General features: G+C 56.4%; 1 protein-coding gene across 2 annotated transcripts in view; it reads left to right on the forward strand.

The window, feature by feature from the left end:
- The window catches only part of SLC22A23 (solute carrier family 22 member 23), a 150,027-nt gene extending 139,802 nt beyond the window's left edge, over positions 1 to 10,225 (forward strand). For both annotated transcript variants that reach the window (XM_040984042.1, XM_040984041.1), the window contains one exon: positions 9,709 to 10,225. In XM_040984042.1, the coding sequence (XP_040839976.1) occupies positions 9,709 to 10,066 (358 nt within the window). In that variant the 3' untranslated portion in view covers positions 10,067 to 10,225. The remainder of the gene's footprint in view (positions 1 to 9,708) is intronic.
- Positions 10,226 to 13,127: the final 2,902 nt, after the last annotated feature.

Here is a 13,127-nt window from a genome sequence, read left to right on the forward strand (position 1 = left end):
GGGTCACCCAAACCCCCTGCCCAGATGCCAGGGACTCCCCTGAGAGAGCTCAGCCCTGAGTCGCTGGAGGCAGAGGGAGCAGATGGCTCTTCGGGGCAGTGGCTAGGAAACGGGAGGGCTGAGTGGCACATTTGAGCCCATTCCGTAGCCACAGTCGTTGTCGGCAGCTCTGTTAAAGGACCTTAGCCACAAGCAAAGGGGAAGGAGCTAAGCCACTGATGTCTCTAACTCAAAGGAAAGCCAGAGACAGGAGCTAGAAAGCTGAAACCTCTGAATACAGCAGGTCTTCCAAACACTCGTGGACGCGCGTTGGGGCCAGCAGTCATGGCCCAGTGAGGCGAGCCCTCGCTTGGGCTGCTGGCATCCCATCTCGGAGTACGGGCTCAAGTGCCAGCTGTTCTGCCTCCAGTCCAGCTCGCTAGTTCTCCTGAGCAAGCAGGGCTTGCCCATCAAGCCCTTGCCATCCATCCACTAGGAAGACTGAGATGAAGGCCCAGCCTCCGGCTTCAGCCTGGCACAGCCACGTTTGAGAGAGCCAGGTGGGGGACTGAACCCGCAGGTGGAAGATCGCTGTCTCAAGTAAAAAAAAAAAAAAAAAACTTTAAAAGAAATGCATCTTATGAAAAAACTGCATGAAAGGAGTTTTTCATGCAAAGGAGTTTTTCATGCAAAGGAGGTGTTGCACCCGTCCTAATTCCATGTCCTAAAAATGCTTGGCACTGGCCTCGCATGCCTTCCAAGTCCTGTGTGCGTGGCACTGGTGAGGTGAACAGACAGCAGCCTGGCTCTCAGGGTTTGTACTCCCGTAGCCCTAGCTGAGAGGTGTCACCGATACTGGCTCGGCTGCACGTGCTTGGGTTCCCGCAGTGAGGTGCCATCCCTGGGCACATGCGGCTGCACCTCATTTCCTGCCAGCACAGTGAATGGAAGCCTAAGGAAGGCGCTGTGTCCCAGCAACCCAGTGTTTCAATACAGTCATTTTCCTGGTGCTTAGTCTGTATGACCTCCTGAGTGTATCTTGATTAAATCACACCAAACTTTGTTTTTTAACTTACTCATTTGAAAGGCAGCGTTACGTACAGAAAGGAGGAAAGAGAGAGACAGAGAGATCTTCCATCCCTGGCTGGCTTTGCCAAAATCGTCCTGATAACCAGAGCTGAGCCTGGTGGAAACCAAGAACCAGAAACCTCCACCGGAATCCCCCTGCTGCTCTCCCAGGCGTGTGAGCAGGGAGCTAGTCCGGAAATGGAACAGCCGGGACTGGCAGTGGCGGCTTAACCGCAGTGTCTGCCCCCATACCAAACTTTTTGAAAGTTTTAATTGTTATTTACTTGTTTGGAAGCCCAAGACAGGAGGAGGGAGGGAAAAAGGGAAGAGAGGAGAGAGACCGGGAGAAAGAGCAAAAGGGGAAGAGAGAAAAAAAATGGAGAGAGGGAGGGGAGGAAGGAAGGGGATTTGCATTTAGTGGTTTGTTCCCCAGTGCCTGCACATTTGAGGCTGTGTCCGGCTGAAGCCAGGGGCCCAGGACTTCCCCTGGACCGCCCACATGGATGGCGGGGAGCCAGTTAATTACCCTGCTGCCTTCCGGAGCACACATGGGCAGGAAGCTGGGTCGGGGGCAGTGGCACAGCTTAAACGCAGGCAACTCCAGCATGAAATGTGGGCGCCCCAGTGATGCTCTATGCACTGTGCTGCAACAGCCAGCCCTCAAGTTTCCAGAGCTGCAGTGAGATTTCTAAGGCGTCAGCCCTTGGGAGCCTGCGCAGTCATTCAGCTGGGGGTTCCAGTGCGGAAGCTGGCAGCCCAGCAGATGCTGTGTCCTCCCCGACACACGGTGACGGGGCCAGCACAGGCCGCTCCCCGGGCCTGTCCCTCCACATTTACAGTGGACAGGCAGTGAGGAAGCAGCCTTCCGGTGCATGCCTTGCTTCTGGGGCCGCCTTGGACACTGTGGGGACTTCGTCTCCCACCTGCACTGGCGAGTGCCTAGGGCAGGCGCAGCTCTCCCTGTGTCCAAGAAGGCGGCAGAGAGGAATCTTAGACCAGAAGCCCTGGTCCTCCGCTCCCGCAGCCTCTGCGTGGCGGTGTGCGTTTCTTGGGGGGCCGCTGGCAGTGGGCAAGCCTTCCGTTTGTCCTGTGACTGTGCTTGGGCCGAAGGAAGGGCAGGAGGGCGATTTGGAGATGAAGTTGAACACACGTGTTGCGAGGCTCAGCCTGGCAGCCCGACAGGCCAGGCGAAGGATTCGACCCTGAAGTCTGTGTGTGTGCAGAGGATGAAAGCAGAGGGCGGCCGGAGGGTTCCTCCCCGCCAGGCGGGACTGGAGTTGCTGTGAGGAGTGGCGCTTCTGGTGGGGAGCCCTCTCAGCCCAGCCGCCAGACCACCTCGCTTGGCTCAGCTCATCAGGAGCGATTCCCACGCAGAAAGGGCCGCCCACTGCGTTCCCGTCCTTCCCCAGCTTCACACAGACAACAGCCCAGCTCAGCCAGGGGCCGGCCTGGGGTCTGCGAGCTGGCTCTCCTCAGTGCGGGTGGGGAGCAGCCCTCTGGCGTGGGCTGTGTCTGCGTGGGCCTCCTCCAGCAGGGCCGCCTGCTTCTGAGCGAGCTCCCTGCTGGTGCATCCTGCCATCTATGTGGGAGACCCGGATGGAGCCCCAGGCTCCTGGCCCAGCCCTGGCTGCTCTGTAGGAATTTGAGGGGCCGACTGGGACAAAGGGGGAGTGAACCAGTCGGGTGGGAAGTCTGTCCCCATACTCCGGTCACTCTGCCTTTCAAATAGATACATAAATCTAGAAGGATTAAGACGCCTGGACTGGCTGGAGACAAGTACCAGGACGGGTCGTCTTCCTGTGTGCAAGTCTGACGGAGGTCTCCTCGGGCGCCTTCCGGGGTGTCTGTCACAGGGCGCAGGGCGCAGCCCCACAGCCCCCAGCACCGTGGCCCTCGGCCATTAGCTCCTTAGACTCCCCTCCGGAGGCAGTCAGGAGTCCACGAGCCCCGTGGCATGGGCAGCAGTGCCCTGGGGTGCTGTGGGATGAAGGAGCAGCTGGTAGCTTTTTAGGGGGCAGACCCACATCCATCCCCGGCCCTCACGCACACCAAGGGGCCAGGCCTGGGGAGAACTTGGTAGCCGTGACCATGTGGCCCAGTTCCCCCGACTGTGTGGTTGGGCTCCAAGCTCTGCCCACCCCCTGCCCCCATCAGAGCCCCCAGATCATCCCTTCAGACAGGCTTCCCGATGGTCCTCACCTCTGTGTGTGCTCCTGTCATCTGGAGCAGAGGCACCGGGGGTAGGTGGCCCGTCGTGAAAATGCCACCTGCTGGCCGCTGGCCTTCTTGTACAATATGGATCTTACCAAACAAACAAAAACCCTGCTATTTGGTAGCTCAGGGACCAGAGATGCCGCCCTGTGTCAGAGGGGGGCCCCCCGCTGTGATGCCAGGGCCTGCGTCCCTGTGTGGTCCCGGACGTTAGAGTTTCCCTGGCTTCATTCTCATGGCGCCTACTCTGCTAGGGGGCGGGGAAGACAGAATGAGCAGAGCTTCACTGTGGGGTCTGCACAACAGAGCCCCCAAATGCAGAGCCAGGGCACCAGCTGGGGGCAGGGGACTGCCCCTGGACTGGGCTTGCTTCCCCCCACAACCCCCCCCGCCCTGTGAGCACCACAGCATGGCGCCTCTCCACTCAGCATCCACAGTGCATCTAGAGCCACACAGCTGTGACTTACAGAACACAGGAGGGTGTGAGCCTGCAGACGTGTGGACAGTGCTCCGTTTTACACAGGGAACTTGCTGGGACGCCTGACCCAGCCTCAGCGCACCCAGGGGTGACCGAGGTGGTGCAGGACCCAGCCCACAGTGCCCCCAGCCTCCTCAGCGCACCCAGGGGTGTCCGAGGCGGTGCAGAACCTGGCCTGGGAGACCCCCAGCCTCCTCAGCGTGTCCAGGGGTGACCGAGGCGGTGCAGGACCTGGCCCAGGGTGAATGGCAGTTGACCTTATTATCTTCCTGGACCTATTAGATGGTTCCACTTATTTCTCTGAGAAAAAAAAAATGGTACAAATATGGCTGCATCCTTAATTTTCTTTTTCACAAAAAGTAAAGAAAATATTAAACAATGCAGAAGCAGAAGTGGAAAATGGGAGGTTTGTTTCGTGCTTAAAAGCAGGGTGGCGATGTCCACTTTGGGCAGCGTCCACTTGGACTGCATGCCTGGCTTCAAAGGCAGAGCAACAGAGAGAGTTCATGAACTGATTTCCCCCCCAGATGCCGTAGCAGCCAGGTCTGCACCAGGTCACGGGTCTTCCACATGGATGGCAGCGTTCGAGCGCTGGCTCATCTTCCGTGCCCTGCCAGCTGTGCCAGCAGGGAACTGAAGCGGCTGCAGAGCGGCTAACCCGCAAACCAGCGCTCTGACATGGGACGCCAGCCTCACAGGGCAGCGGCTTCCATGTCTGTGCCCCAAGATCCTGGAATTCTTCACCCAACCTTGCTATTTCTGACAAGTATGCCTGTAAATCAGTCCTTCAATCCCTAAAGTTATTTATATGTTAATTACGGGCACAATCAAGATAGCCAGTGGATACAAGAGTTCTTGTGCACCTAAAACAGGAGGCAAAACTTGTTCTTTTTATCTAGAAGGCATCTCTGTGAAGGTTGGGCTTGTCCTGCCCTCTAGTGGCGATCTGGAGAACTGCAGCGTGCATTTTGGGGGAACTATGCCTTGCACACCACAATCCCATTCCCTTAACAGATTTCAAGAGAGAAAAAGAAAAAAAAAAAAATCAAACTCTGAATGCCAACTGCTACCAAAAAACGGTCCTAAAAATATTGAATAATTTCATGGAATCTTTCTTAAGGGTTTATTTTTATTGGAAAGTCAGATTTACATGGAGGAGACACAGAAAGATCTCCCTTTTGCTGGGTCACTCCCTAAATGGCCACAGTGGCCAGGGCCGAGCTGATCCGAAACCAGGAGCCAGGTGCTTCTTCCAGATCTGCCAAGTGGGTGCAAGGAACCGGATGGGAATGAAGCAGCCAGAACACGCGTTTGCCCATATGGGATCCCGGCATATGCAAAGCGAGGATTTAGCCAGTAGGCCCTTTCATGGAATCTTTGCTAGAAAATTAAAATTGTTTTCATTTAAAATCCGCAGCCAGTTAAGCATCGCTCTGACAGTGTGTCACTGGGCCTTCTTGTGAACACCCACGCGTGCACTCGGTCCCCACAGCGTCTGCTGCATCCAGAGACACGGCACGCGTGAGATGGGTGTGCCTGTGTCTGTGCCGCCTGCCAGCTGCCTCACTGTGCTTTTTAAAATGAGAGGCAGAAAAGGCACAATGAGCTCACACCTGCTGGGTCACCCTCCTTGCCGCGCCACTCCTGCCCCAAGCAGATGCCTTCAGTGGCTGAGGCTGGGCTGAGCTGAGGAGGGGTCCCACTCCAGGGACCCACTCAAGCCTCCGTCGCTGCCTGCTGGGGTCTGCTGAGCCAGGAGCCAGCAGGCAGCTGAGCTGCGCCCGGGCTGGCCCCACAGCACGCTCTTTCCTAAGTCCACTCTGACTGGTGAAAAGGATGCTAACTAGTCCAGCGACATGGAGTGCTATCACGTGGTGTGCTCTCACACAGCTGCCAGCGCAGATCTGCTTGCACCAGCATCTCCAGACACGTGGAGAATGCAGCGCCCTCGGCCTTGGTGGCTAGGATGGCACTGTGTTTCTGTTGCGTTGTAACCTGGGATCCCCATCCTGTTGGCCTCAGTGTCATCATGGGGTGCATGTCTGTGTTACTCTCATGTTATATGCATGTGCATGTCGCGTATTATTGACACACATGCATTCTTAGAAAGATTTGTTTATTCATGTCAAAAGGTAGATTACAAGGAGAAACAAAGGAAGATCGTCCATCCACTGTTCACTTCCTAACTAGCCACAAGACCCAGGACTGGGCCAGACCAGAACCAGGAACCGGGAATTTCTTCCAGGTCTCCCACTGGGTACAGGAGCCCAAATGCTTGGGTCGTCCTCCGCTGCTTTCCGAAGCCATAAGCTGGGAGCTTGGTCAGAAGTGAAGCAGCTGGGACGTAAACCGTCGCCCATATAGGAGGCTGGCATTGCAAGTGGTGTCTTTATCCACGAGGCTACAGCGCTGGCTCCTACCTGTGTATTCTTAACGATTCAGAAATGTATTTCACTCCTGTTGGCACAACTTAATGTAATGCCATTCAATGCGGTTTACCTGGCATTATGCAGACTTCAGCTAAGCATTTGCCCTCCGTTGGGGGCCCACTTTCTGCCTTCCTGTAACACCAGCCCTGTGAGCAGGGGTGCCCTCCATACTTAGTGCAAAGGGAAGGTACGCACAAACCAGGGAGGTTTCAGAAAAATGCAGTCTGACCTCCGAGCCCCGACGCGTCTCCTCACCTCGCATCTGGTCTGTCCCTCCCTTGTCCTGTGGCTTCCCTAGAGGACAGACCCATCGGAAAACAATCACATGGCTATTTTAGCAGCCGAATTGCTCATCTGAGAGATGGTTTCGATCTCCTTTTCTTTGTAGTGGCCATCTATGTTTAACTTGTCCCAGCCAACTGGGGTGAGCTGACCTTCCCGCCCCAAAGGCCGCGTGCCCCACAGGCATCCAGTGTTCACCAAGCACTCCGTGCCAGCTGATGTTCTAGGCAGTCATCCTTGTCCTTGAACGGTTTGGGCGACAGAGGAAGAGCGCATCGGCTCAGATCCTGGCAGGCATGGATACCAGGCGTCTCACTGGAACCTTCTCCCCGGGAGTGGGGAGCCCCCTTCCCCCCGCAGAAGCCTGGGTGGTCGTACTCTTCCGCATGTCCTTGATGTGGTTGTGGCAGCGCTGTGCCTGTCCCTTGGCCTCTCCAGGCTCTCTGAAGGGCTGTCACGTACGGCAGCAGTCACAGTCAGGTGAGGGATGCCTCCTGATCCCCCGGCTCAAGCAAGGGCTCCTGCAGCAAGGTGTATTAGCCTTTGGAACTGTGCGTTTGATCCCAAACTGAAAGGCTGCAGCTGGCCGAGCATCCAGGCACAGCCTCGCCAGGGACCAGAGGCTGCCTCGCCAGGGACGGGACCTACCACCAAGCCCAGTGGCTGGCAGGGCGTGGATCCTGTGCTGCCGGCTGTTAGCAGTGATGGCGCCACCATGGACCTCCCAAGCCACAACGCTGCCCTCGCTGTGAGCTCACTGAGGAGTTATGACTTGTAGCGAGGTCCAGCCCACACCTAAGGCACAGGTTGTGAATATCAGGAGGTGGGGATTATTACACAGCTTTAAGGATGTGACTATAGACGCCCAAAGTGGCACCAAGTCTTAGGCAGTGGCTGGGCAAGTGCCACAAACAGGAAACTGTGAGACCTGGCTTTGCCTAGTAGAACCAGCGAGACACAAGTATGTGCCAGGAGCCCCTGAGCGAACTGGAAAGCCGTGAGTGAACTCTGCCAGGCCCTCACAGCCAGCAGGAGTCCCCCAGGGTGAACTCTGCAGCCACACTGCCAGGACACTGCCCGCTGACTCGGGAGTCCCAGGGAGCATTGTGGCAAAGGTGCATGTACACCAGGTTCATGGCAGCACGAGGCAGAGGCCTGTCTGCCATGGCGAGGGTGGTGGATATCAGTGTTTGCAGGGGTTGGGGATGCACTAGAAGGGAAGCCACAGGGGCAGAAGCCACAGTGGCCGCGGCCTCCTCTATCAAGCCACATCATCCCTGAAGCCTTCTGGTCCTTGAGTCTGGTCCCTGCTCTTCACAGCTCTGCAGGACTGCAGTGCGGCTGGCCAGCCCCTTCCTCAGCGCTCTGCAGTACCACTCCCCACTCCGTCACCCATCCCCGAGCCAACTCTGGGAAGTCAGGGCTTCTGGCAGGTGCCAACTCAGGCTCTGGAAAGTGAAGCTGTGCCCAGTGGGGTGGCCAGGTTGAGTCATGTTCATAGCCACAAGCCACACTCAGCTGGGCAGCAAGAAATGTCTAATTTGGAGCTGGCTTCTGGACTCTTCCACGAGTGGGTTTGCCTGAGGCTGCGCCAGCCCTGCCAGACATCCCTGAAGCCCCTGTGCGTCTCACGTGGGGCGGTGTGAAGTGGATCTCACTGCTGTGTCTCTGATGACAGCTGCCGTCATCTGATGATGTGGAGTTAGGCCCCCGGGACGCCTCAGCGGGCACTGTCCCTTGGGGAAATGCTTGCTCAAATCCTTTGCCAGTGATTTTTTTTTTTTAAATCAGCTACTCAGGTGACCCAATACAATACATAGTGACATATATTTCTTAAAGATTTATTAATTTTTATTGGAAAGGCAGATCAGATTTAGAGAGAGAGGAGAGATAGAAAGATCTTCCATCCCCTGGTTCAGTTCCCAAATGATTGCAATGGCCACAGAGCTGAGCCAATCCAAAGCCAGGAGCCAGGAGCTTCTTCCAGGTCTCCCATGTGAGTGCAGAATCCCAAGGCTTTGGGCCATCCTCTACTGCTTTCTCAAGCCACAAGCAGGGAGCTGGATGGGAAATGGAGCAGCCGGGACATGAGCCAGGGTCCACATGGGATGCCACCACTTACAAGGTGAGGATTTACCCATGGAGCCACTGCCGCGGGCACTGCCAGTTTTCTAAACAGGCTTTCTTTGGGAGTTGTTTATATCATCTAGACTTGTCCTGGGAGCCCTGCCGACATCTTCTCCATGTCTGTGGGACGCGCCTGGCCCATCAGTGAGCTCTTTCCATGGGTTTGGATTTTTGTGCCAACATTTTGTGAACATGTTCTTCCAGAAGTTTTAACTTTTTTGTTAAACATTTTACTGTGCCATTGTCCACTTGTTGAAAAGGCCATTCCTGGGCTCCAGTGAATTTGCCTTCATCGAGCACCAGCTGAGGACAGCTGCGGAGGTTTCTCTGCGCTGCCTCACTGGCTTGTTGGCACAGCAGTAAAAACATGGACTCAATTCATGCAGCGTTACAGTAAGTTTTGAAATTGGGCAGTCAAGTTTTTCAATTCTGGTCTTTTTCAAAATTATCTCTAGTCATGCCAAGTCCTTTGCACTTCCATATACACTTAGGATATATAATTTTCTTAAAAAAAAAAAAAACAGCCAGGATTTTTTGTCCTACTTTCTTGGGGAGGCAATGTAGGCACACGCATGCCGCCATCCACTGGTTAACTCCCCAGAGACTCAGCTGTGCTGGGCCAGGAATCCACACAGGAGCAGCCCAGTTAGCTGTGCCACCACTGTTCCCTGCCAGGCTCTGTGCGAGCAGGAAGCATCAGGAGCCACAGGCATCCTCACCAATGTCCCAAGCTCCCAGCCCAGCCAGGATCTGGGGAGGCGTTTGGGAGGATCTGCCATCCTCACAGCACTGAGCCCCCCGATCCAAGAATATGGAATGTCTCTCCATTTATTTTGAAATTTCTCAGCAATGTTTTTCCTGTGTTAGGCAGGCAAGTCTTGAATGTTTATTTCTAGGCATTTTCGTTCATGGGTTGTTGGTGGTTTGACTTTCATAGTAGCATTATTAATATACCACTCAAAAATAAGTTTAAAAAACTGGATCACGTAGAGGGTCCAGATGAGCCAAAGTTTGGGATGCTCTGTTGGACACAGCGTGTGTTGCCATCACTTGAACTTGCCCATGGTCCTGTGAAGCCATCCCCGCCCCCCAGGCCGCTGCTAACTCCCATGTACTCTGCCTCCCCCCCTGCAGGTGCGGCGGGCTGGGGCTGGTACTGGCCAGCGCCGGCTTCGGTATGCTGACGGCACCCATCATTGAGCTGCACAACCAGAAGGGCTACTTCCTGCACCACATCATCTTCGCCTGCTGCACGCTCATCTGTATCATCTGCATCCTGCTGCTGCCCGAGAGCAGGGACCAGAACCTGCCCGAGACCATCTCCAATGGGGAGCACTACCTGCGCCAGCCGCTGCTGCCGCACAGGAAGGGCGAGCAGCCGCTCCTGCTCACCAACGCCGAGCTCAAGGACTACTCAGGCCTTCACGACGCAGCCGCCGTGGGCGAAGGGCTGCCCGAGGGCACCACGGCCAATGGCATGAAGTCCATGTAGCCGGTGTACCACTGTCCCCTGCTGGGGAAGCTGAGGCTCGGGGGTGTCGCTGACCAGGGCTGGGGCCGGGAGAGTCTCTCCGCTCAGTCCCAAGAAGAACTAGACTGGAGATAACCCTTCAAAAGCTTGATTTTTCTGCCATTAAATGTTTGTTATTTATTTTGGTCATTTTTTTTTTAATGAGAAGCACTTTATTCTCTCCATTCACTGATCAGAAAATCGAAGCCCCCCTCCCACTGGCCACTCCAAGGGAAGACAGTCCCCTCCTTGGAGGCCAGCGCTCCTCAAGCTGCCTGCCTGTGGACAGACGCGCTGCTCTTGTGCCCAGGACTGCGTTTCAGAATGACGCATACCCCAGTTAGGATTTTGTTAGCGTCCGTGTGCGGTTTCTGAAGAGTCTGTCCTTTCTGTCTGTAAGGATGCCGCTTCCGTTCCATGTGCCAGGGGAGAGCGGCTCACGGTCCCCTGGAAACCAGCCCAGCCCTCCCTGTTCGCCCTCTGGTACCTGATGCTGGAAGCTCAGGGAGGCGCTCAGACCTCCCACCGGAAACCAGAACTGACCAGCAGGAGTGGCCCCAGCTCCAGGACACCGGGCATGCCTGGCTGAATCCACCACAGGGCACAGCTGCCGAGGTCTGAGACACATGACTTTTTTAAGACTGCCTGCCAGGATTGGAGTCAGCTCCGGCAGGGAAGTTCCTTCACTGTCAGGTTTTTCATTTCTTGTTTTTGTTTTGGCCAGCTACTACTTGAAAACATGGTGACTTTGTGAGAACAACAGGAAAATAACTGGAAAAGGCAACTACAGCCAACTACAGCAGGGAAGGCTGCCGGCCCGCCGTGCCCGTCCCCAACACACACCATGGAGACCCCAGGCTGGATCCTGTCACTCGCACCGAATTCCTGCCAGGGACCACAGCGGGTGCCGCCCCACACGCCCCTCACCCACTCATTGCTGCTGCCGTCATGCACTCAGAGCAGCAGCGAGTCCCCGTGACCCCAGCCTCTTGGGAGCTGCAGGACAACTCAAGAGCAAGCAATAACACGCCCATGCCCAGCCTGAGCCCCGCTCCAAGGGCTTTCATTCCTCATTTGCCCCAAAGAGTGAAATCAAGGATTCCTTAGTGTCATCAGGGGAAATATGCAGGATGCCCCGGGCTGCTAACAAACAGCTGGCCCTGCAGGGCAGGCAGCCCTTCACAGCTCCTCAGGCACAGCTCTCTGGGACAGCCTGGCTTCTGGTCCCAGTGCCAGGCACATCTCTGCCACAGGCTGTGCACGCCAGGGAAAGGTGTGGCGGTCTCTGGGCTCTGTGGGCCTTTATGTGACTTCAGCTGACGGCTGCTAGAGCTCAAAGGGCCAGAAAGAGGTCGGCTTTCTCCTCTTGCCACTTGCCATTTGACCCACCTGTCCATCACGTCAGGAGGCTGCTGCCTTGTGAGACATCGTGAGGGCACACGGCCTTATGCTCCCAGCAGCTAGCCGCTGTCCCGTCCGCTGACGCCCAGGGTCACGTGAGCCTCGGACAGGCCTGGCCCCCCTCCACTTGCTCCAGGTGCAGCTCAGCTCGTCTTCCCAAGCCTCACTTTTGTTCCGTGTTTCCATGTCAGTCCGTGTTCAGCCTTTGCGTGCCAAACCTGAGATGTCCTTCCCCCTCCCCGCCCTTTTTTTAATGGTACTCACCACAAAGCCACCTGGCAGGCAGCCCACCTCCACCAAGTCCAGTACCTACCCAGGCCCCAGGCCAGCACGCAGCAGCTGGGGAAGGTGGCAAGGCGCCAGGGAGTTCCCTGAGCCCACACTGGGCAGGTGCCCTGTGTTCACGCCCCTCTGTGAGGACACCTTGCAGCCCACTTCCTGTACCCCAGAAGCACAACACCAGGAACTCACAAGCAGCCTCCCCCGGTCATGACACCTGTAAGACACCTGTGGGGCTGTCGTGTTGGAGCAACCTAGGAAGGTGACATCCAGGTAGCACCGACACTTCTCATCTCCACCTTAGCTGACTCGAGTGCTGGTCCCGCAAAGTACAGATAGCTCAGCCAACAGGACTGAGCTGTCAGTGACCAGAGGTCAGCTCTCTGCACCAAAGCCTAGCCCAGCGGTGGGGGCAGCTCTGGGCGGGCGAAGGTCTCTCGGGGCCACGTCCGGCCGCAGCTGCCTCAGTGAGGGGGGCACATCAGAAGCTCCTGGGGAACACCTTTAGGGAATGTTACCAAAGCCTCGCAGCTCTGCCACGCGTGGAGTCCCATGGCCACGTGGAAACGGCAGGTGCACCCGGGCCAGCGTCAGGCCTGCCTGGTCCAGCACCCCACCCCACCCCACCCGACACCTGAGCTCTTTGGTCCTGCGTCCTCCTAAGTGAGGAGACGCTCCTCTGGCACCTCTCATGCCAGGGGAAGGAGTAGACTCCCCGCCGTGCTCCCTCCACACAGCGCTGCCAGCCTGTCAGGCAGACGCAGCCTCCTTCCATAAGTTACACACTCATGTGGACAGCTGAATGGAGCTGCACATGATTTGTTCTGTTCCAGATGTCAATAGTAGCTCTTGTCAAACTCTCTATCAGCCCCCAGGACGAACAGGGCAGAGCTGTCATGCTCTCCTGGAGTACCGGCACCTGAAGACAGGGCCTGGGAAGTGAGCTCAGCCGGAGAAGAGGGAGGAAGCAAAAAAACACAAACATATATATATATAAAATACCAACCTCACAAGGGAAGTGCTGCCCTCAAGTACTGCTACTTCCTAGAGCCAAACGAGACCCCTGGAACTAGAAGTGCCATTGAAGCCAACTTGCTACTGTCCCTTCACCCAGCGTGGGGAGGCCCTTCCACGTGGACACGTCCACGAGCTGTGTCGTAGAGCAGTACGGTGTGTTCCGTCTAAGTGGGGATGCTCCCCTCCCCTGCCCACCTGCCTGCCCCCTCGTGGGGTCGTGTCAGCCCTGTGTGGGTGTGGCTGGCTGCTGCCAGGGACGCCCCCGGCGGTGCTCCTTGATGGCACAAGCTTACACTGCGTTTCGGAACTGTGGTCTGCAGCCACGTGTGTCTGCATGGTGTCCCAT

This window comes from Ochotona curzoniae, unplaced genomic scaffold (assembly GCF_017591425.1).
Source record: "Ochotona curzoniae isolate NIBS_2020 unplaced genomic scaffold, NIBS_Ocur_1.0 contig_4064, whole genome shotgun sequence".
NCBI lineage: Eukaryota > Metazoa > Chordata > Mammalia > Lagomorpha > Ochotonidae > Ochotona > Ochotona curzoniae.